The sequence below is a fragment of the Paroedura picta genome, chromosome 1 (assembly GCF_049243985.1).
Source record: "Paroedura picta isolate Pp20150507F chromosome 1, Ppicta_v3.0, whole genome shotgun sequence".
Lineage (NCBI taxonomy): Eukaryota > Metazoa > Chordata > Lepidosauria > Squamata > Gekkonidae > Paroedura > Paroedura picta.
In genome coordinates this window covers 122,845,750-122,869,854 of record NC_135369.1, presented here as the reverse complement: position 1 = coordinate 122,869,854, position 24,105 = coordinate 122,845,750, and the positions used below count along the sequence as shown (strand labels likewise).

At 42.4% G+C, this 24,105-nt stretch overlaps 1 protein-coding gene across 6 annotated transcripts in view; it reads right to left on the bottom strand.

Annotated features, from left to right (window-relative positions):
• METTL24 (methyltransferase like 24) overlaps positions 1–24,105 on the bottom strand; it is a 71,101-nt gene that overhangs the window by 5,099 nt on the left and 41,897 nt on the right. Inside the window, exons 2-4 of one of the 6 annotated variants that reach the window (XM_077302223.1) lie at positions 21,509–21,586; positions 20,571–20,710; positions 13,723–13,948 (exon numbers count right to left, since the gene is read on the bottom strand). In XM_077302223.1, the coding sequence (XP_077158338.1) occupies positions 13,723–13,948; positions 20,571–20,710 (366 nt within the window). In that variant the 5' untranslated portion in view covers positions 21,509–21,586. Of the gene's footprint in view, positions 1–13,722; positions 13,984–14,498; positions 16,938–20,570; positions 20,714–21,508; positions 21,587–24,105 lie in introns of those variants that run through there. The other 5 variants (XM_077302232.1, XM_077302249.1, XM_077302212.1 and 2 more) reach the window with 5 other exon arrangements.

Sequence of the window (24,105 nt, the reverse complement as noted above, 5' to 3'; positions counted from 1 at the left end):
CACTGCTGAGATGAGTAGCACACCCAGGTTCAAGTTCCCCCTTAGCCCTGAAGCTCATTAGGTGACCTTGGCCCAGCCCATCGCTCACAGCCTATCCTCCCCAGAGGGCTGCTAGAGAATAAAAGGCAAACAGGAGGCAGAACCCTGGATGCTCTCTTGAGATTTCTATAGGAGGAGTAGGAAGATAAAAATACAACAGACTGTAACCCATCTTACACGTCAAGGCTAAAATGCAGCTGGTTTGTCTGAGAAGACTGCTGATTTATGAAACTAGACATGTAAATCTCATTTTTTTCCATCTTCCCATTCATGTACAAATACATTTCTGGAAAAAATTGTTAGCAGAAAAGTGCCACTTGTGTCTCCCACCCACCCACCCCCCTCCTATTCTTTTGAGTCGTTTCTGAGGCAATGCTGGTTTTGAGCTTCATCTCCCATATGCTCACATTAATGCTAAAAGGAGTCAATAGCCTTCTTGATATGAGGAGAAACAGCAGGCATTCAGCACATTCTGTGTCACATTCACAAAAACAGTAATTGTTGTGACCAACACCTCCAGGAAGGGGAAAATATAAAGCTATCCATATAGAAAAGTTCAGAAAATATACAGCACTTAAAAATCTAACTTAAAAATCTCAAAGACATTGAAAACACTTAAAGCATGATGGACATGTAGTACAATTAGCTGCTGCAGCTAAAATTCAGTCCAGTGACTGATGAATTCTGTCCCATTGGTTGGGCAAATGATATTATTAAAATGTGCTGGTAAATGAATTTAAGCCCTTAATTCTCCATTGCACCACCACATTTTCCAGATATAAATATTCACACACAAATGCAACTGAGATGAGACTGCTTGATTGGTACCTCTCATCTCATCTCTGGGCTTCCCTGGGCCAGGACTGGCCAGTTTCAGAACCTGGAAGAAGAGGGAAGCCAACCACCTAGGCAATCACTGGGTGTTTGAATACAGAAGCTCGTAAAATTGGAAACACCACCCTACCCATGAAAACTGGAAACAAAACCTAACAAAGGCTCCATGGGAGTTATTGTCTTTGGAGCCAAACTTCTCAAACTTGTATTAGTGAAAGAAGGGACATGCTTTTGAGCGAAGAGACCCTCGTACCACCATTCACAGACTAAAATAAAACTTTTCTCAGGCACAAATCTACTTATGCCTGAAGAAGAGCCCATAAGGTGAAGCTGTCTGTTTCCATCCCTTCCTTCTTTGTGTTACAGCATAGAAGAGCTGGAAACTCCCATGATATATGCAGGCCCTTCATTTCAGGGTCACCTGGACCATCTAAAAGAAATAAATGTGTCATCAGTAGAGTGCTGGCTCTGGCTCTTATGCAGTGGGGAGAGAGAATGCTTAACAGCAGGACACCAAAACCATCTGAAAACACTGGGTCTGGCTTCTGCAAATTAGCCTGGGGAGAAAGAAAAAGACTCTATTTTCAACAAGTCTGTATTGAATTGTCAACATTATATTTCATATAGAACCTGCTTCCCTGGTGCTATATTGCCTTTCTTCACAAACGTATGCTGGGAATGGGAGACAGAGGAGTGAGACTGTGAGATAAATTTAAAATACATTTGTATTAAAATATGACTTGTGCCACAAAATTGGCAGAAAAACTGGCAGTTTCAGGAAATCCTTAATTGCTCGTGCCTGTTCCACCTCCTTGAGTGCCCAGTGGGTGCTTTTAATTGTTCCTGGAGGTAAAAAGAAAGGCCAGGAGTCACCACAGTGTCTTGAATCAGCAGCTCAGACCCCACTCCTTTGAAGGGAGAACAATAATTTAAAATGTATTCCCTAAGTGTATTTATGGGAGTGTAGACAGAAACATGGCAAGGGCCAAACACACCTTAATATCAGCAGCAGCAACAACAAGGTTAATGGGATTTCTGTTCTATCCAACACTGACCTGGGAATTATTTTAAGTTCCCCATGGAGAAAAATCAGGGCAGAGAGAATCTATTTGTCAGTGTTATTTCGGCACTTACACTGCATGTGATAAACGCACAAAGAAATGGCAATTTGCCATACAGGGGGTTCCTTGCATTTCTGCACCTACTACAGATTACCTCTCCTGCTGGTTAGGTCCTACTAAGTTCTTATACTGACACATGAATATTCCTTTAGCCCAAGGAGATTTCTGTCAGCATAAGAGCCTCTTGAAGTGGCAGAAGGTTTCTTGTGCCAAGAATGTGCCAGCAGAAAGCCTGGTGGGGTCTAGCTCTCTTAACAGCTGCCACCATCAAGGTGTAGCAGCCACAAAGATAACCTCAACACACACAAGCTGTGAAGAATAATCCCTTTGAAGCTTGAAACAGCCCTACCTGTGCCAGACTGAATTCTGGATGTGTCTTGTTTAAAGCACATGAATCATGGAATGCATGCCGTCCACAGACTCTTAGTCAGACCACGGGGCATGTTTAATATTTTGAAACAGAACGTGAAAGCGACAGCTCCCCGGCACCTGCAGATTCACTCCCGGAGTCTGACTGGCTGTGATTTTTAATGGTCATTGGTAAGCGTTCTTTTCTAGATTTTTGTCTTATGACTTTAAAAAGGCATCACCTCTTATGGTAGTGAATTCTACAATGTTACTTATTCATTGGGTGGAAAAATGCTTTCTGCAACCTCCTCTCAAACTACTGTCAGTCATCTTCTATGGGTGGCTCTAAGTGCAGCATAAGAAAGTGCACCAAAAATTATATCCTTTTTCTCCATTCCAGTCAACGATATATCTATTTCCCAACTGTGCCATAGAAAATATAATCAAAAGAGCTATAAAGTGGAGCTGGGGCAAATCTCTACAAGCTTGAAGGAAATTCTAGGACTGCAAAAAAATCTGAAACCAAACAGCAGCAAAGCAAAACAAACAGAACATTAAAGCTCCCTAAAATAACAGAAGCTAAGAAAAGAAGGCCCATTGAAGTCCTCTCAGAAGCTGTTGAGAGTAGACCGCAACCATTTTACCACGTCTCTCAAAGCCTTGGTTTCTGTAAAGCAGAGCGGGGGAAGCAAGAGCAGACCGGGAGGCTTACCAACACAACCACACATCATGTCCCTTGATGGAGGAGGGCTCACTAGGAACAGGCCCAGCGGCCACTACTAGAAACCCACTAACCACACAACTGAGCCTGATCCAGTGGGGGTGGCTACCATGCAATTCAGTCTGTGCAACTGCTGGGCCTAGATTTTTTTTCCCAGGGAAAGGCTGCTAGGAATAAGGAAGGAGGAAAAGCTGAAGACAGATAAAAAGTAGGTTCTTGCCTAGTAGCTGGGATGGAGAGAAAGAAGCCTGCTCAGCAGTAGTTACAACTGTCCTACTGGGCTGAGCCTGGCCCACCACTGCTAGCCACCACACAACTGGGCCGAACTCAGCACTGGAGGCCACTGTGCAACTGGTCCCAGCTGTGTGCTGGAAGCCAGCATGCATCTAGCTGCTGGGAGTAAGGGAAGAGAGAAAGATGAAGACAGAGAACAGATAGGTTGGTATGGGAAGGAGAGAAGGAAGCAAGGAGAGAGGATATGGGGGCTGCTGGGAAAAGAGAAAGAGGAAATAGTGTGGGGAAGGGAACACAGGGGCTATGAGATGCCCTCACAAGTCTTTGCAGGTTCCCCACTTGTAATTTTATAAAACCCTGAAATGTCTTCATCTTTTCCCTTCCTGTGAGCTTTTGAGCTAATGATTACACAGGAATTGAGTCAAGCATTATACCTGTGGAAGCATTATACCTCAAGACTATACAGGTCTCCATTACATTTTTCCCTGATCTAAAATTTGTATCCCAAAGACATGTTTGTGGTAGCTGGGCCGGTGTTTATAGATGATTCTGCTATAGAGTCTCTGTGGTCTCAAAGCTTTCAGGGTAATGACTGAGCATTTCTTATTCTCTTCCTTGCTATGAAAGTATTACACTGCAGGGAATAGCACATTAGTAGTCCACTCACACACTGCTGCACAAACTAAACCCCAGACAATGTAAAGGCTTTAAAGGGGTGCTTTAAAAAAACACTAACCTCACCTGCTCTGCAATCACTCATTAATAAAATCAGTAGCTGTTTGCCCAATGCCTTTTTCTGCCCACAGGGCTTTGCAGAAGACTTGCTGGGCTGGAGGAAAAGATTCAGCTAGCAATGCATGCAATCTCCAGACAAAGATACACATTAACTTCTGTGGGAAAAGTCAAACATATACTTAATTCTCTCCCAGAACTGAATGCTGCTTTGATTTGCATGGATCTTGAATCCAATGAATACACACAAAGCTGTACTTTAGGAGAACAGGAAGAAAGGATTAAATCTCCCCAGGGTCTAATTAGAAGACAGATAAGGAAGCCCCCACTAGAGTGAAGCAGGCCTGTGTCCGGGCAATGTGTGGATGGGATCCTTCCTAAGGTTCCCTGTGAATATCACCTGAAGTTCAATGAGGTTGCTCTGAGTTTCCATTAAGGAAGGAAGGTAATACTTAAATGTAACACAATAATTAAAATTGTACTCACGAAATTTAAAAAACCACAGAGAATCTCATTATCAAGGTACATGTGAGACATTCGCCCACCTTGAGCAGTACATGTGAAAATTTAAACTTCCCTCCCTGTGCTGCATCATTTCTTTGCCTGAATGCTATCATTTGGAAAAGTGAGGTTAGGGTCTGGAGATGACCCAATTTCACCACCTTCTCTAGATGGCATGGAGCCACTAAGTCAGCTATTATGGGAGAGCTGTTAACACTCAAGTACAAAAAAGTTCTGTCAGAGAAGTAGCTTCAGCAGTCATGCCCTTAATGTAATTCGGTTTCTGAACTTCGACCTCATGCTATCTTCATATATGCACATTTATATCACATGCTCTCAATGTTTAGTATAGTATGCTCTAGTGCACATCTTTACATGCTTCAAAAACATATTTCTACATATGCTATGGCCAGTGTGATTTGAGATTTCGTAGCACTGCTCTCATATACAAATGACTGTCATGCTTTCAACCCTTGGGAGGCTTCCTACAACCCTGTCCTATGGCTGCTCACTCAAAAAGAAATCTCATGAAGCTCAAAGGAATTTATTCCCAGGTAAATGTACATCTGATTGCCGCCTCAGTTACATAACACGTCCCAGGTTGAAACTTTATTACCGCCACTAATGAGATTGTGGTTTTAGGTTTCCCAAATGCAACCACTGTTTATTCATGTAATGCTACAATGGACAGATGCAGCCTGTGTGTTGTGAATAGAATCTTATTCAATGGTCACCTAGCCTTCAATACTTGGCATCCAATGCAATTTAAATTAATAAATTAAGTAAATGACAGCACAATGCCAAGCCCTAGGCCGTTACCCAAGATGATAACTAAATCCTAAGCCAGGTGGAAGTAATGGGTCCCTTGGAGTGCAAGAGGGAAATGTTGCCTAGAGCAGGGGTAATCAACCTGTGGTCCTGCAGATGTCCATGGACTACAATTCCCATGAGACCCTGCATTTGCTGGCAGGTTTCTGCTGTCTCAAGTTGGCATAAAATCTTCTCATCTCAAGTCTACCCTTATTCCCTCAATGCATCAAACCCACCTGGGTCTGGGCTGAAGTACTGGAAGAGGAGCATTTATTATTCATACATGATTTGATTTCTGTACCACCCATCCCCACAAGCAGGCCTGGAACAGTTCACAACAGTAAAATATAAATCCACCATTAAAACAATTTGAAACATAGTATAATTTATATGCACTTCTTCTGTCCATGCTATTTTTACCACTTAAAATGCTCAAGCACATCCTGGAGTCGATACCTGCCTCACAAGGGGCCTGACATAATTCAATCACAAATATCCCAGTGTTCCACAGGGCAACTGACCGTATATCATAAAACCACCCCAGTGTCTCCACCAATGCATAGGGCCAATATTATGTCATCATTTCTTTCTTTCTTTCTTTCTTTCTTTCTTTCTTTCTTTCTTTCTTTCTTTCTTTCTTTCTTTCTTTCTTTCTTTGATTTCTATACCGCCCTTGAGAGCCTCTTGTGGCGCAGAGTGGTAAGGCAGCCGTCTGAAAGCTTTGCCCATGAGGCTGGAAGTTCAGTCCCAGCAGCCGGCTCAAGGTTGACTCAGCCTTCCATCCTTCCGAGGTTGGTAAAATGAGTACCCAGCTTGCTGGGGGGTAAACGGTAATGACTGGGGAAGGCACTGGCAAACCACCCCGTATTGAGTCTGCCATGCAAACGCTAGAGGGCGTCACCCCAAAAGTCAGACATAACTCGGTGCTTGCACAGGGGATACCTTTACCTTTTTTATACCACCCTTCCATATGGCTCAGGGTGGTTTACATACAACATCATAGGGGGATACATGGAATGACTCAACATACAACATAGTCAATATACAACAATAACAAACCAACAGTGGTTCTAAACAACACAACTTCAATGATCCCAACAATAACAACATAACAAGAACAGAAACTTAGCTAAACCCCCTAAAGAGGTCAGACTACTTCAGGCCATGGAGGGGATGTCTGAGGGGGGACCTGTGGTCAGTCTCAGGCAAATGCCCGGCAGAGGAGCTCCCTTTTGCAGGCCCTACAGTATTGTGGGAGTTTGGGCAGGGCCCTGATCTCTTCAGGGAGCTCGTTCCACCAGGTAGGGGCCAGGAAGAAAAAAGCTCTGGCCCTCATTGAGGACCGACGTGCTTGTTTGGGGCCAGTTGGCAGTGGTGGAGCATAATCTCTTTTGGGGTTACAGGCAGAGAGACGGTCTCTCAGGTACACTGGGCCCAGACCGCGTATGGCCTTGAAGGTAAGAACCAAAACCTTAAGCCTGATCCGGAATTCAATTGGAAGCCAGTTGAGTTGTTGAACTATAGGCCGGATATGAGATCTCCACGGTGTGTTGGTGAGAATCCTGGCCGCTGTGTTCTGCACCAATTGCAGTTTCCGGGTCAAGGATAAGGGTAGGCCTGCGTAGAGCGAGTTGCAAAAGTCCAGTCTAGAGGTGACCGTCACGTGGATCACAGTGGCTAGGTGTTCTGGTGCCAAGTAGGGCGCTAGTAGTTTGGCTTGGCGTAGGTGGTAGAAGACCAGCCGCGCTACTCTTGTGACCTGTGCCACCATGGAGAGGGAGGCATCGAGAATCACTCCCAGGTTTCTGGCAGAGTTAGACACACTTCGTCCAGGTTGGGTAGGCATGCTTCCTCGCTTGGTCCCTTCTTATCCAGCCACAGAACCTCCATCTTTGAAGGGCTGAGCTTCAGACTACTCTGCTTGAGCCATTCTTCCAGGCATCTGGCTAAGATTTCGGGGGGGGGGGGATTTAGCCTAATGAATTTGATTAACTCCTCCTCCTCTTCTGATGTTATGCCTCACTGCTGGATTCCCCAGCACACAGGATGTTTACATGCACCCATGCACACATACATCAATGATTTACAATTGTCCTCTTCTTGAACAGACATTTGCAGCTTGTTTATCCTGTACTGGTCTTAAGTAGTCTCTTTCTCCCTGTACAAAAATAAAATGCTTTAGACCAGTGGTCCCCAACCTTTTTATCACCGGGGACCGGTCAACGCTTGACAATTTTACTGAGGCTCAGGGGAGGGAGGGTAGTCTTTTGCCGAGGGATGTTGCTGCCGCCTCCTGAGCCCCTGCTCCACTTGCTTTCCCGCCAGCACCCCTGACTTACTGCCGCCCGCTGGGGGCCGCTGCCTGCAGCAGCTGCGCAGTGCCACGCCGAGGGGGAGCCCCAGCCATGGTGGCCACCAGAGAGCTCTACCTTTCTCACTAGGACACAAGGCAAATTACCCAGAGTGAGTCAATACAGTCAACAAGATGGAACATTCCGTAATCAATGCAATAGGATTAGGGTTGTTGAACCAACCAGAAGCCTAAAAACAAAAACAAAATGTCAAAATCTTGTATCCATAAGCTTTTGTTACTTGCTCTATTTGCCTTTGATCCTGCATAATTGTTTAGGGTAGGTGTGAACATAGGTGGGCTAGGAAAGTAGCTGTGTTTGCGAAAACAGCCATAAACTGTTTGATTCCAGCAGGTTGCAGCCAGGGCCAAAAAGGCCCTGGTCCTGGTTGAGGCCAGGTGAATGTCCCAGGGGCCTGGGACAACCAGCAGATTAATACCCATAGAGCAAAGGGCCCTGCGGGGACATAATCAGATAAGCTGTCTCTCAGATAGGTAGGACCCAAGCTGCGTATAGCCTTAAAGGTCAAAACCAAAACCTTGAACTTGATCCAGAAGCAAACCGGTAGCCAGTGCAGTTGTCTCAGCACAGGCTGGATGTGGGCCCTCCAAGATGTCCTAATGAGGACCCTTGCCCCACATTCTGTGCCAGTTGGAGTTTCTGGGTCAGGGGCAAGGGTTGGCCCACGTACAGAGAGTTACAGATGTTTAACCTGGAAGTGACTGTTGCATGGATCACTGTGGCCAAGTGTTCTGAGGACAGGCAGGGCGCTGGTAGCTGTGCTTGGTGCGGATGGAAAAACACCGTCTGGGCTACATTAATCATCTGAGCATTCACAGAAAGGGTCAAAGACCACTCCCAAATTCCTGGCTACAGGTGCAGGTATTAATGCGCTGCCTGTTCCTGTCCCTTTTCCCCCATAGCCACAAGACCTCTGTCTTGGAAAGGTTGAGTTTCAGACAACTCTGCCTGAGCCATCCAGTTGTGTTATGTATGCTGTTCATGGCCCTGAGCCAATTTCAGGAGGCAGTATACAAACGTAATAAATAACAACAACAACAACAACAACAACAACAACAACAACAAAAGAGAATCATGTCCTGTAGACTTCTGCTGCTGTTAGGCTATCCTGGTCAAACTTCAGAATCCTATCAAAAGCAACCACTCAGTGGCCAGTGACATGTACCAAAATGTCATATATAAGCATAAGATATGGACTATGGCTGGCACAGTCCCCTTCTCTCACATGGTGCCGAATGCTATGATTACGGGAACACCACCTATCTGCTTACAACGCTGAACAAATTCTGCTATGTGAAAGTCAGAGAATATACCATACATAATATTAGATTCACACATGCCTACTAATCACATCAATTAATAACTCCCCAGTCAAATCTGTCAAGTGTTCTAGAAGTGCTCACCCCATTGGAAAATATGGTGTTTATCTGATGACACTGGGTAATGTGAAAATTCTGTCTATCTACATCCACACATCTACATCACTGCTTGATTTTGCAGCTAATGAGTAATAAATATGCTTGTGAGAATCAGCCCCCGTCTTTCCATATAATAAAATGTGTACCGTACAGCAGACAACTCAGTCCTTAAAACAGAAGGTGATTGGTGCAGAATCCTGGAGGAGAGGCGGGTCCTTGTGGAATGATTGCTACAAGAGTTTTAACAGCTGTTTCTTATGGCACTAGCTGGAATAACAGCTTCTTGGCTGCTGCATTTCCCCCCCAAAAAAGGGCAGCTGGGGTGTAGAGAAGATACCATCTGTCATATTAGCTGGGGAGAGGGTGAGGGGAGGGTTGATGGGGTTAGCCCTCAAGAATGGTGCTGAAAGGTTGATGGGGTTAGAACAAAACAGAAAAACCTGTAGATAAATTTAAAGGAAGCCAGGTGAAACATATGCCCAGCGAAGTTGTTGTTTAGACAGAGCCTTAAATAGGGGGTTGAGGGGAGAAAGTAAAAACTTGTGAAGAACTGATGCAATTGAGAGGCTTACAACAGTTCTACAGGCAAGTTCCCTCATAATTTAGGTGGTTCCTGAGGGATACAAAAACTCAAAACAGTGGTTGAAGCCACCACTTTATTAGATGAGACTGAGGGGGACTTTGGAGAAGATCTCTTTTCCCACCTCCCATCAAACACCAACCCTGCCAGGCAGAACACTCCCATACAAAAAAGACAACTAGGGATAGCGTGTTATCACTGTCAGTGTGAGGGATATATAAAGGCCTACTGTCCAATATTAGAGAAGGTACAAACTCAAACATTATCAAAAACTGTCAATCTAGTAATAAGGGCAGAAACAGGCATTGAAAAGCCCAGTGACAGACTCTGAGCCACAAGAAGCACAGACAGACCAGCAAGGGTCTTGAGAGGAATATTTACAGCCTATAACTATCAGTGCAAGGGTCTGCACTTTACAAAGATGCACCGAATAGCAACTTGGAATGTCAGAGGACTGACTTAAGGAAAATTGGAAATTGTCAAAAGAGAAATGTTCAGGTTGAACATTGACCTCGGTGTCAATAAATTACATTAGACCAGTGGTTCTCAACCATCATAGGTCTGTAACCTCTACAGCACATGAGTGCGCATGCACCACTGCCACTCCTGCTGTAGAGGTCACAGAACTGCGGCAGCGGCAGCACAATGTCGGCCTCCTCCGCGCCGTCTCAGTGAGTAAACTCTGTTGTGTTATACCCTTCTGAGGTCCTTGCCCTCCCCCAGGCTCCACTCTCAAATTGCCAGGAATTTCCCAGCCTGAAATTAGCAACCCTATTCCCAGGCAAGGCCATCATGAGTCTGCCACTCTTTTAAAGGTCCTGTGATTTCCTTTTCACCATCTGAACTATCTCACCTGTTCTATGGGAACAAATCACATGCCTTGCCCTACTCCATGGATGAGCAATCCTCTTCTATAAAAACGGGTTCCGATCCTTAGTTCTGATGCTGGCTTAATAGCCTTGGGCCAGTTGCTCTCTTTTCCCTCTTTCAGCCTAACACACTTAAAGGTGGGTTATAAGGAAAGGTAGAACCATGTATCCTGTTCTGAGATCCTTGGAGGAAGGGTGAAATAGAATTGTGCTATATATTAAGGGAAGGATTTATTTAATGTCTTTGCTTTTATGTATATAATGCTTACATGTCCACCTTTCTTCTGAACACCAACAGTTTCCTAGAGTCCATTGCTATTTTTTGCACAATGGATTTCATTGCACAATGGCTTCCCCATTAAGATTCTTGCTGTCTTGGACCCTAGCCCCAAACAATTTGCTAGAACCCGTTGTATTTTTTTTTACACAATGGTTATTATGGCCAGTTTTTTTTTTAAAAAAGAAAAATGCTTCAATGTTCTTCAGAAATATATGCTGCACTTTTGATCAAAACTATTCCAATCTCAATTATATTCTTGACATAACTAGTCTATTGTGTGTGTTGGCAGCTTGAAGAAGTTCAGATGGGGAGGAATATAGGAAAACCTCATAGGGGGAATGCAGGTATACGTATGGATCAAATTTAACTTTTCCCAAAGAGAAGGGGGATAGCTACACAAAGTGAATTGTCTGTTTCATTCACATTTCCTGTAAGCAAGAAATTAAAATGAATGTAAAGCAAAATGGTTTCAGTTTTCCCAGGGTGAAATTTAAACAACCTCAACCACAAAGAGATATGAATATTAAGGCAGTGGAAATTGGCTACTTTCCGTCTGCATGGTATTCTGCATTTTAAAACTCTAGAACATGACAACCATAAGAAATACACTCAAGGCCAGGGTCCTGTTTCCACTAGCAGTGGCCAAAGGCCTCTGGGAGCTCACAAGTAGAGCATGAAATGTGATGGCTTTTCCTGTTTATTCTCAGTATCTGGCACTGAGAGGCATACTACTATATTTCTGCTCTATTATCACACTATTATAGTAAAGTGGTTGGCCACCAACGCAGGCAGCAAAATCAGGCCAACATACTCAGGGGACTCCACAGATCAGGAGAAAAACAGAGGAAACCAAAAAACAGTCTAATGAGAACTAAATATAATCCAGGAGGCAAGAAATGTGGAGTGGTAGAAAATTAATTCAAGAAAAATGGGAGGGGGGATCAAAACTGAGACCTAGGTGGTATCTGCATGAAGATGGGCTTGTTTGTTTTCTACATGAATATGGGCTTGTTTGTTTTCTACATGAAGATGGGCTTGTTTGTTTTCCCCGTTGCTGGTGCAACGGCTACTAAAGGGGGCCTCCCTGTTCCATTCACTCAGCTGAAGCCCCTCTTTCCATCTATGCTAGGGCATCAGTGAAAATACCCCCAGAAATGCTCTTCAAATTAGTGGCACAGGACTAAAAATGCTCTCTAGGACTCTTCTGCCATACCAATTACAGCCAACTTCGCACAGGAGTGCATGCACACATGCTTCCAACGATCACAGAGTGCAGTGCCAGCACCAGTGGTTTCTACTATGCATTCTGTACACTCAACACGTTCCTCCTTATTATAAGATTGTGGGACACTTTCCCATTTTTTACAGTGGCTGATAACCCAGCAGAGAAACTCCTAGCACTCAGCTAGACAGAGAATATAATAACTCCCTTCATAATGGTTAACAAGCGTGTACTCCAAAAACAGATTGAGGAGATCGCAAAAGCCTCAAGGAGAAAAATATTGAAACAAACCAAAAATCCATAGCATACATATTAGAATGGGTGCGAGCTCTGACTCAGAAAAGCTTACAATGGGATATTTATTTAATTTAGTTTATTTATACTCTACTTTTTCCCCCAGCAGGGATGCAAAGTGGCTTACAACATTTTATCCTCACAACAACCATGTAAGGTAGAATAAATTCAATCCTGTTTCATGTTACTATTTCTCTCTGTATTTGCACATATTTCTTGGCTACAGAACACTTTTATAATTATAAAATATTCAAGATAGTGGAAACAAATACTAATATCATCCCTTTTGATAGCAAGTTTTTGCTCTACAGTAATACTTTACATTTCATGGCTTGGTTTTACAAGACTGGATAGCAGTTACCTCAGATAAGTTTCTCTCATATCTTACATATTTAAAAAGAGCAAAAAATGTGGGCATGGCTGGGAAATCAAGATGTATTAGCACTGTAATTCATTTCTGCAACAGTCTTGAGGGCAACAGTTACATGAAAGCCTGATTACAGAGTCATGAACTTCTTGAAGTATGCCTTGGCAGAAGTTAGCTGGCACATACTGTCTGCAATGCCATGAAAGAAGGTTAGACAACCTCAAAATATATAATTCAGGCCACTTCAAAACAGGATGATTTTGTTACTACAGGGAAAAAGGAGTAAAATGCATGTAGCAAATAATATGAGTGTGAAAGGAGAATAAGACTGGTACAAAGTTAATGGAAATTCATTTCAAGTCATTACTGCTTCCCATTTTTCATTTTCGCCTCCACAGCTAGAAATTTAAACTTCCATAGTATAATTTTGATTATCCATATAATGACTATCCAAATATGCAGCGTTTCTGGCATTCCAGGCTTCCTGTTGGCTTGTTGTCACCACCCTGGAGCCAGCCTGCTCCCTCCACTGCTGGCCCAGGATCCGAGCTACCACTGGCCCAGGAGCCTCAAGCTGCCCCAAAGGAGGAAGAGAATGGAGCCTATGGGGAGTGGAAGTGGTGGTCTCCTGATCTTCCTTCTCAGGGGGCAGAGAAGAGGAAGGTGAGCAAGGCAACCACTTGCCACCTGTCAACATCTTTTGGTGCCCCAGGTGCCCCCTGTCCTCTGGTCCTGCAGTCACCTAGGTTCACTTAATGGTGGCCTGTGTCCAATGCCGTGCATCTACCATGCTACCAGGATTAGAAAATCATTCCCAACTATCTAAGCTTCTGACTATTCAGATTTTCCCTGGGTTATCTGAATAAATGGGATGCAGCTGTACACTGCAGGCAAAATACTAGTAGCAGTATGAAGACAATGACTATGTCTATCCAAGACCTCCTCAAAGTTATATGAAGAGTAGATAGATGAATTCTTACCTTGTGGTGTCCAAAGTCATTCATTATTGTGCCAAGTTTCTTGGTGTTGACATGAAGATTATGAGCAGCAATTGCTGGGTTGGGATCCCGCCAGTCGATGGATAGGCGATGGTACCAGAGGTGTCCATCTTGAATATGTGCTGATTTGATGCTAGGGTCAAAGCGATGCACCTCACATCCACTCTTGGCCATATTCAGTTCAAACTGGTTATCATCATCGCCCAGTCTTACCAAAACAGTCAGGAAAAGTATTGTTACTTTCTAATAGAAACAAAATTACAAGGATTCTTTGTATAATTTACATTTTACCCTATTCCCATTCTGTTGAATGGGAAATGGAATATACATTGAATATAGATTCTCAGTTGAAATATATAAACAAACAAACAAGTGGTCATAGATACTGGTTTGCCTCTGTTTAATTGTCATCAGACAACAGACTATATTAATTTATTTTCTCCCAAAATAACTGAATGGCTTCCATTGACTGCTGTAGGAGAACAAGGCACTATGGTTAGAATAAGAGCCAGATCAAATCCTTAGATCAGACAGCAGCTTCTGATGCATTACACATGCAAGTTAAGCATATCTAAGCATATCACATAACACCTGTACAACTTCATTTCCATGTGTCCGTCTTGCTGATCAGTCCTTACAGACTATGCTGACACAAAATAGTTCAACATGCTGGTGCAATAACCGTACAATAAATATATGCCTATCCCCTGCTCAATTTTTCATTATCTGATGGCTCACAGCTGAACACATAAACTTACTGCAAAAGGAAGCGCAATCTCGTCAACCTTTTGTAGTTCTTTGAGAAAGTGACCAAAGATGATGGTAAGCTGTTAGATCTCTTAGACATATCTGGTCTTTCAAAAGGCTTTGGACAGGGTACCTCACCAAAGACTCCTGAGTAAACTTAGCAGCCATGGGATAAGAGGATGGGCTCTCTCCTAGATTAAAAATTAGTTAAATTACAGGAAGCAAAGAGAAGGAATCAATGGACAGTTATCACAATGGAGGGAAGGAAGCAGTAGGATCCCACAAGGATAGGTTTTGGAGCCAATACTATTCAATTTATTCATAAGTGATATGGAACTAGGAGCGAGTAGTGTAGCAGCCAATTTCGCAGGTGACACAATATTATTAAGGATGGTGAAAACTAAGACTGACTATGAAGAAGAGTTGGTTCTTATATGCTGCTTTTCTCTACCCAAAGGATTCTCAAAGCGGCTTACAATCGCCTTCCCTTTCCTTTTCCCACAACAGACACCTTGCAAAGGAGGTGAGAACAATCTAGGGGGCTGCAGCACTTTCCCTATGTAGAAAGGATAGAAAAGAGATTACATGATAAAGGTTTATAAAAAAATGTTCTCCCTGTCCCAAAATATTAGGGCATCCAGTGAATCTAAAGAGCAGTAGATTCAGGACACAAAATGAAATGCTTCTTTACACAGCAAGTCATTGAATTGTGTAATTCACTGCCAGAAAATGTAGTGATGGCCACAGGCATAGAAAACTTTAAAAGGGGATCAGACATATTCACAGAGGACAGGTCTGTTATGGCCTACTAGCCATGGTGACTGAAAGGAACCTCCACGTTCAGAGGTAGTAAACATCTGAATACTAGTATCAGGAAGCAACATCAGGAGAAGGCCTCAGCCTGCCCTGTTGTTGGCCCTCCAGAGGAACCGGTTGGCCACTGTGTGAGACCGAATGTTAGACTAGATGGACCACTGGCCTGATCCAGCTGGGTTCTTCTTACCTCTATTATTGTGAAAAGCTTTACTACATTCTGGAGTTCATGAAGCATTTTCTTTTCTTTTTTTTCTTTTTTCTTTTGCTTTCCTTCACAAGTCTCTTGGGATCTCTAACCAACAGCTTCTGAGTCCTTTAACAGTCCTTCTAGCTGCCATTTTCACTTTCTGTATCTAATGTCAATATTCATAGTTCCACAACTTCCTTTGCCAACAAAAACAGTGAAGCCTTAATTCCCCCCTCTCTCAAGCTCAACCCATCCATACTAAGGGTTTTTTTAAAAATAGAAAATACAATTCTCTTTGCGATAAACAAACCGCATGGAATATTACAAAATAATACAAATCATATTTTGAAATATCATGCAATTGTAAATGGTAATGAATCTTACAAAATTACAAAATGTGAGAAATATGGCAAACCCAGTTATATCAGATCATATCTTATTCAGGTACTAGTTGCAAGGCCTGTTCATAAGAACGGGCTTTGAAAGGGCCCCCTCCCTAGGGCCGCTGCTGTCACTGCCTCTGCTTCCCTGGGCCTGGGCAAGGACTCTCGCTTCCCAGGGCTCAGGATTGTGAAGAAACACACAGGCGTCAAAAGAACCTTTCAGTGTGCTTCTGCATATGCCACACAACAGGTGCAAGTGTGTTTTTAAGCCTGTGCTCCAACTTTCCCCAAATTATTCTGGGGGCAAATGCCCTATCTTTTAGCCATAGTCAGCTCCCTTCCCTGTTTCTAAGGCCAGCATTGGGTGCACACAAGTCTGCAAGAGACTTGTTGGTGATCCACCCCTTTGATGGAGTCATTGGGTCTCACCGGCTGGCCCTAGGCAGGGAAGCCACTCATGATACATTCACCCTGATTGGCCCTCTTCCAACTTGGACAGCCGGACTCGCTCCTCCCCGAGGTCGGTTTCACAAATATAAAGGGGAGGAACCATGAATAAGGATTGCTACTTTTTGCCACAGCAATCAGCTCCCATTTCCAGCATATCAATTAGACTCCTCCTCAGGCAGGCAATCCAGCAAGTCTCTGTAGCACTGGGAAGACAGGATATGCAATATTACTGAAACAAGGTGCCTCTTTGCTTCAAACACTGCTTTTTATACTGCTCTAGCCATTTTCCGCTCTTACAGAGAAGAAACCCAGGCAAAAAGGAACAATCCAATGTCCATGCACTTTTCCACATCGAAAGAGAAAAGTGTGTATTAGCAGCAATAATAATAATAATAATAATCCACTTTAAATTTGATAATTCCACTAAATTAATGCATTATGAAAGAGCCTATCATAGAGTAACACTACCGTCCCTAAATCAAGGAATACTATATGAATTTCCACAGGGGGTACAGGAAAAACTCATCTAAATGGAGAGCAGCATCCACTAAGGCCATATGAAATCCATTCCTCTTCCTACAAAAATCCTGAGAAGCACACAAACAATGACTACATTTCTTTCAATGATTCATACCATACAGATTAATTGTAGAGCTGCCTTTTTTATACGCTGAAGCATTTGTTCTCTCGGCTGTTGTCCTCTGGGGAGAGCCCAGCTGGTCTCCGTTTCCTCTTTCATAAATAAAAACATTAGATAAGAAGCATATTTCAAGGATATTTTTTTCTTACTCTGAACAAGATTGCCTTTCTGTGCAATCACACACCAATGAGCACCTTAAAGCAGGGTAAAGTGCCAGTGTCTTTGAAATAATGTAATTGGATTGGAGTCAAAAGGAGCTGGAGTTGATTGCTATGTAATTCTCAGTAATTACAACCACACATACACCTATCCTAACCTTTGCTGGAGTTTCTTGTTTTCCTTCTGTTCTTTTAGAAACCTACACTGACAAAATATTAATATAGATTCTGGAAGGATAGCTATTAATGGAAGACAGATACTGGATCAGTACTGCTCTTGTAACGCTGACCCAGAAATTAGTTTGTTGATTTAATTCTTATGTAAATTTATGTAAGGTCATCCCATGTCTAAAATTGTGTCCATATGAATATTTTTAAAAGGAAGTTCATTTACTGTCCAACATAAACAGTAAACTGTAAAAACCGACAGCAGAAAAGCATGAGAATATCCCTACACTCCCTTGTTACTTGTCCCCAGCACAAGGGTTACTAACCTTTTCTTTAATGAGAGCGGCTTCTGAGTAATGAAAAATATTCTGAACCACTACCCCCATATCCCAGTGTGTTATCAAGTTTTGTTCAGTCTCAGAAACAAAACAGTTTCTATGAAGTGCACCAGTTAAGCAGCACAAACGAAAATCCTATGAAATAAAAGCTTTATTTAAAAAAAAACCCAAAGAAGATCTTTTTGCAACTTTTTCCTGGGTCTTCCTGTGGTACTAATAGTTTGAAAACCAGCCTCTCTGATTTATAGAGGTTTATTTTATGACTGCTAGTCCTATCCTCAAAGAATTAGTTTAATCCTTTTCTAAGCTATCATCTCATCATTTCCCACAGAATTCTTCAAGTTAAGTCTGCATTGTATGAAGATGTACTTCCATGTATCTGTTCTGAACACTGTTTCATTGATTACATCAACAGAGCAAAATAACAGGCAATTTTTAAACAAAGATGCATCAGAACTAACCACACACCAGGCACAGATTTCCATGCAATGTCCATGGTGTATCGAGAAGGAAATTATACCTTCAATTACAGTTCAAATCAGCCACATCTATTAGAGGAAGAAACATGGCTGGCCACCTTCCTTGAAAACAACCTCCTCTCTGTGTTTAGTCATGGTCACATGCCCAAGAGAAGCCAGAAAAAGCCTAACAAGATGTCACCAGTGTCACTGCACTCTCTCTAATTTTGCTGCATTCAGCTCACTGGCTTGTTAAAGGATACCTCCCAGATTAACTCACTAATTCAAATAGAATTAGTGCAGCTGGACAGGGGGGAGATGGGGAGTTAACTCTAATGAATAGCCATCTTTTAATGTATTGGGGGTTTTATGGGTTGGGCTCTTTTATTTTTTTATTGTAAACTGCCACGAGTCTTTGAAAGCGGTAGTATAGAAATTAAAATATAAATAAATAGAATGCTTCCTCTGCAGGCTTAGCCCTGCTATCAGGAACCTTGTCACTGCCACAACCTCCATGCATTTAAAGAGCCAGTTCACACAGGCACTGCACAGCTCCTGGAAAGAATCCTTCTGCTGTTAGAAGTGACTCTGGATCCAGAACACAGGCCTACGGACCTGAACCAAACTGCAGCCATTTTCCCTTCTCCATAAGCCACTCTCAGTAAGAGAGAAGTCAGAGAACTGGAATGTGAGTTGAGGAGTTCGTGGCCAGGTTTGTAGCATGGTTTATAGCTGCCTGTCCCAAGTAAGTCTGCTAGATACCCAGAGATAAAATGAAGAACAAAGAGATCTTGATTTCCTCATCAATAAATGTCAAAAGTAATGCTGTGCACGAACAGAGGCAGACTGTGGCCCCAGGTGGCACAGGCCAATCTAGAGGGAGAAAGAACCAAAGCATATTGGCTCTCCTTCTACACTGCAGCATCTGGGCTAACTCTAGGTAATTTCCATGTATGTGTGGGCGCCCGAGTAAAATACAGGTCACCTTCTTGCTCTTTTCTTCTGCTGGGCAGCTCAATAAATATTTTGAATATACTCCAATGAGTATAAGTGACAATTTTTGTGGTTTTACCACAAACCCGCATCCCATTTGCCTCTCCTTAGTCTTGGGCCTGATCCACTCCAGACTTGGACAGCAGGCAAGAAGAATTAGGCTAGCTGAGTGCCCCCTTTGACTTAACACTTTCATATGAATGTTTTCAAGATACTGGTCTGGTTCCCATCAAACATCCTTAAATGGAACAACCTCTATGCACAGAAGCACAATTTCTCTACTTCTCCCATCCTGCTGCAGCCCAAAATACTGCCCCCAGGAGATGGGGGCCCCTGAAGCAGCATGAGGGGTAAGGTAGATGGCTGCCACAAGATGAGTAATTGGTGAAAATCATAGCCTCTCTTGAACCCATGGATCTTTTTGGCAGGGCTCAACCTAATCCACCTACTCATGTATGGAGGAAGTCTTGCATGAGATAGAAGTACATCTGGCTATAAGACAGCGAAGGGATCTCTCTCAATCATGGCAGCACCAAAAAGGAGTGTTATGTGGCAGAAATTCTTGTAGCTGTCAATCCTGTATAGAACTAAAATAGTCTGTACTTCTGTTTTACAATCTATTTCCTGCAGAAGAGGCTGTGGCTCAATGGAAGAGCCTCTGTTTTACATGCAGGGGTTTCAGAACTTGACCATTGCCATTTAAAAGGATCAGGTAGTTTGTTAGGTGAAAAACCTCTGTCTGAGAACCTGGAGAGCTGCTGTTAGTCTGAGTAGACAATACTAGCCATTGGTGGGCCAGGGGTCTGATTCAGTATGAGGCAGTTTCATGCATTCACTTGGATAATTTTTTAAAGAGCCCAAAAGTCAGAGATACTTTCAAACAATCAATGATTTCTTCGGGTATAATCATTTTCACTAATTGGGAATCAACATTTGGGGGATCAACAATTTTGATTTCTTCATCGACTTAGTGCCCACTAGGCATTACTTTATGAGCCTCTTGTGGCGCAGAGTGGTAAGGCAGCGACACACTGTCTGAAGCTGTCTGCCCATGAGGCTGGGAGTTCAATCCCAGCAGCCGGCTCAAGGTTGACTCAGCCTTCCATCCTTCCGAGGTCGGTAAAATGAGTACCCAGCTTGCTGGGGGGTAAACGGTAATGACTGGGGAAGGCACTGGCAAACCACCCCGTATTGAGTCTGCCATGAAAACGCTGGAGGGCGTCACCCCAAGGGTCAGACATGACCCGGTGCTTGCACAGGGGATACCTTTACCTTTACCTTTTTTAGGCATTACTTTTATGGTCAAGTACAAGACAAGACGGGCAGATGTCTCCAAAATGTAGGCTATATCACTCTGTCAATGGATGACAAGAGAAATAAATGTATAATGCTTCTTTTGGAAAGAGATAGATCAGTTGCAGAAACTATTTTTAACAGACATTCACGATCGTTGCACTTGAAATGATGTCTTTTCCCCTAAGGAGACACTTACCCCAGTGAATATAAACGGCACTGCTTGGTTTTCATTCGATGAATCAAATTTAATCTGTCATCCAGGCAAACTGACCAAGGCCTCTTTATGTTATCAAGGGTTTCTGGCAGATCTTTTGTGTTCATATGATCACATGACATCTGTTCAAACAAAAAGAATTAATCTATGTCATAATCTTTCCATACATCTTGTGTTTTCTTTGAGCAAGGAGAAAAGGGGATGGAGAGGAAATGGTTTAGCCATTATGTGATTGACAAGCTGCTAGTTGTTTGTTTTGCTTTGCTGAGGGAAGAATGTGCTGGACGGAAAGAAATCAGACTGATGAGCACAGCAAACATGAAAGGCAAACAACTGGATACCCACAAATATTGTGCATTGAAGGCATTTCTCTGAGAAAAGGGCCCTGGAGTATAAAAGTCAATGTATTTATCTTTCAAACCTTATAATTGATTTTGCATTTGATTCTGTGTGTGTGTGTGTGTGGTAGGTGCTGTCAAGTTGTTTCCATGAATTAATGACCTCCAAAACATCCTATCATTAAAAGCCTTGCTCACATCTTGCAAACAGAGGGCTATGTCTTCCTTTATTGAGTCAATGATAAGGTCTTCATCTCTTCCTGTGGCTTTCAACTTTTCCTAGCATAATTGTCCTCCCCAATGACTCTTGCCTTTTCATAATGTGACCAAAGTATAATAGCCTCGCATCAGTAAGTTTAGCTTTGAGGGGGAATTTCAAAATGGATTTGATCTGGAATCTACTTATTTGTCTTTTTGGTGGTCCATGGTATCTGTAAAATTCCCATCCAACATCTCATTTCTAATTAATCAACTTTCTTCCTGTCATCTTTATTCACTGTCCACCTTTCACATTCATACATAGTAATGGGAATACTACAGCATGAATTAACTTGATCTTGGTCACCAGTAACACATCCTTACATTTGAGGATATTCTCCAGCTTCTTCATGGCTGTCCTTCCCAGTCTCAATCTCCTTCTGATATCTTGATGCAGTCTCCCTTTTGGTTAATGAAGGAGGCAAGGAACAGAAAATCCTTAACAATTTTGATTTCTTCATCATCAGTCTTAGTGCCCACTAGGCATTACTTTTATCTTCATGTTTTGCTGCAATCCTGCTTTGGCACTTTGTGCTTTAACCTTCATCAAGAGACATTTCAAGTATTCATTATTTATTTTATGCTAGTAATGTGGTGTCATCTGTGTATTTGAAATTGCTTGTGTTCCTTCCACCAATTTTCACTCCACCTTCATCTAAATCTAATTCAGCTTTCCTTATGATGTATTCACATATGGAATGACTGGGAGATAAGGATATATTTTATCTGACATGTTTGCCAATTGGAAACCACTCTGTTTCTCCATACTCTATTTAATGTATTCTGACTTATTTAAAATATTTATATCCCGCACTCTCAATAAACATACTTTAGAGTTATTCTGTTGTATAACTATCATTTTAAAAATAATAAACACAATTTTCACCTCTTTGGACTACAGGTATGAAATTAATTGATTCAATTCATAGGATTGTAAAGCAAGAGTCCACACAACGAACAGGTAGTATATTTCTCCCCTCTCTGCTCTGGGATTTCAATTTCAATTTAAGTACTTAGATGTATGCCTAAATCCATTTAATCTTTTTGAGAAGAGGATATGCTTAAATAAATCCACCAAACAAAATAAGAACTAAACATATGCTTAAGCTCTGCTAAATAGGAACACTTTCTAAATGAAGTTAAAAAATTCCTGCAGTAATCTCAGCCCAGAGGGCCTTCTTCAGTGGTCTAAATCAGTGGTCCGCACTGCGGACTGCAGACCGGCGGTGGTGGGACCGGCAGACCGGTGGTGGTGGGAAGGGCAATCGCGCAGCCGTGCATGTGCGTTTGCGGCTGCGCATGGCACAAACGCACATGCATGGCCCTGCTTCCCTCTCCCCTCCCTCTTACTGCGGGGGGGGGGTGGAGAGAGGGGGCTGCGGCCTGGTGCTGGGGCCTTCGCGGCCCGGCACCGGGCCATGGCCTGGTGGTTGGGGACCACCGGTCTAAATTGTATTAACACACATTAAAATGTAAGTATAGAAAAAAAAATTTCAGGCCAAACAGGTTGTGTATGTCCTAAAAATAATTTTAAAATATTGTAAAATATTTATTTTTCACAAAAAATATTCATAAGGAATGGCTGCAACTTATACTGAAAAAATGTAGCCCCAAATATATACTGAGGGGCTCACACTCATCAGAGATGGTAACTATGAACAACCATTCTGTGCAGGAGATAGATGGCATAGCATCAGTGTGTAATTAAGTAATGATATTAGTCAATCTTCCTCAGTATAATACACATTATAATTTGGAGAGCTACACTTGTTCAGTGTAAGGTCATTATGTTACAATTTAATAATATCCTTACAAGTATTTTTATTTTTATAGTGTTGCTTTTAATTATACATTTTTGTGCACTGTATAATATTTTACTTTTTTTGTATTTTATTGTATTTTATTTCATGATTTAGCTGCTCAAACTTTTAGGTTCCTGAACATAAAGTCCTGCACAGCCCTTTTTCATTGGCTTCTTTCACAGGGTATTTCACTTATTTAAAGTGAAACAGACCACAGGTTTTGCAAAGAACTGAATATAGTGAGAAAGAATGATGTGCGCACACACTCCATGCTCACCTCTGGTAAACAGTTATTGTTTGCTTGTTTGAGTGTTTTGCATTGTTTCAAATGCAGTCAAAAATTATTTGGCTAGAGGTAACAGCCAGACAGCAAAGAGTCCTTCAAACATTTTCATCTCTTTGAAAAGACAGTGACTTCTCTCTCTCCTGCCTTTCCTGCACAGATAAAATCTGTAAAGAAGTAAGGAAACTAGCGGAGGGTCTCAGCTTCTCTCTTAAACTGACTGCTTTACCCAGTAATATCAAGAGAGCAAGGTGTGATTTAAGTAAATAACACCACCTCACAGGAATTTTCAAGCAGACATTCCACAAGCAGGAAGAACTTCCAGAATGCTACCCAGGTGACACGGAGCAGCTGAACAGGGAAGCTAAAATGAAAATTAGAAATCATCCCTAGTTAATGCAGGCACTTCCTAATCCTTTCTAATGAGAATACCAAACAAATATTATTATTGAAGATTAAGCTTTAAGACTGCATTATTTCGAGGGGATAAGCAATGGACTAGCTGAATGCTGCTAAGGCTGTTTCTCACTCTTCAGTTTTTAATTTCCATGACACAGAAATGGAAACAAAAGCTGGCCTTGCCCATTCTCCTCCTAGACCTTTCTGAAGCTATAGGCAAAACTTGGGTTTCCCAACTGAATCTCCACTCTGCCATGGAAACTTTCTGGGTGACCAAGGGCCAGTCAAATTCTCAGACTAATCTACATCACAAGGTTCTTGTGAGGATAAAATGGAGGAGAGAAGAAATATGTAGTGGGTTCCCGTCAGGGACTTAGTTAGCAAAGAAATGAATTAAATAAAAAAATAATTGAACCTCAGGCCACCAGCTATAAACT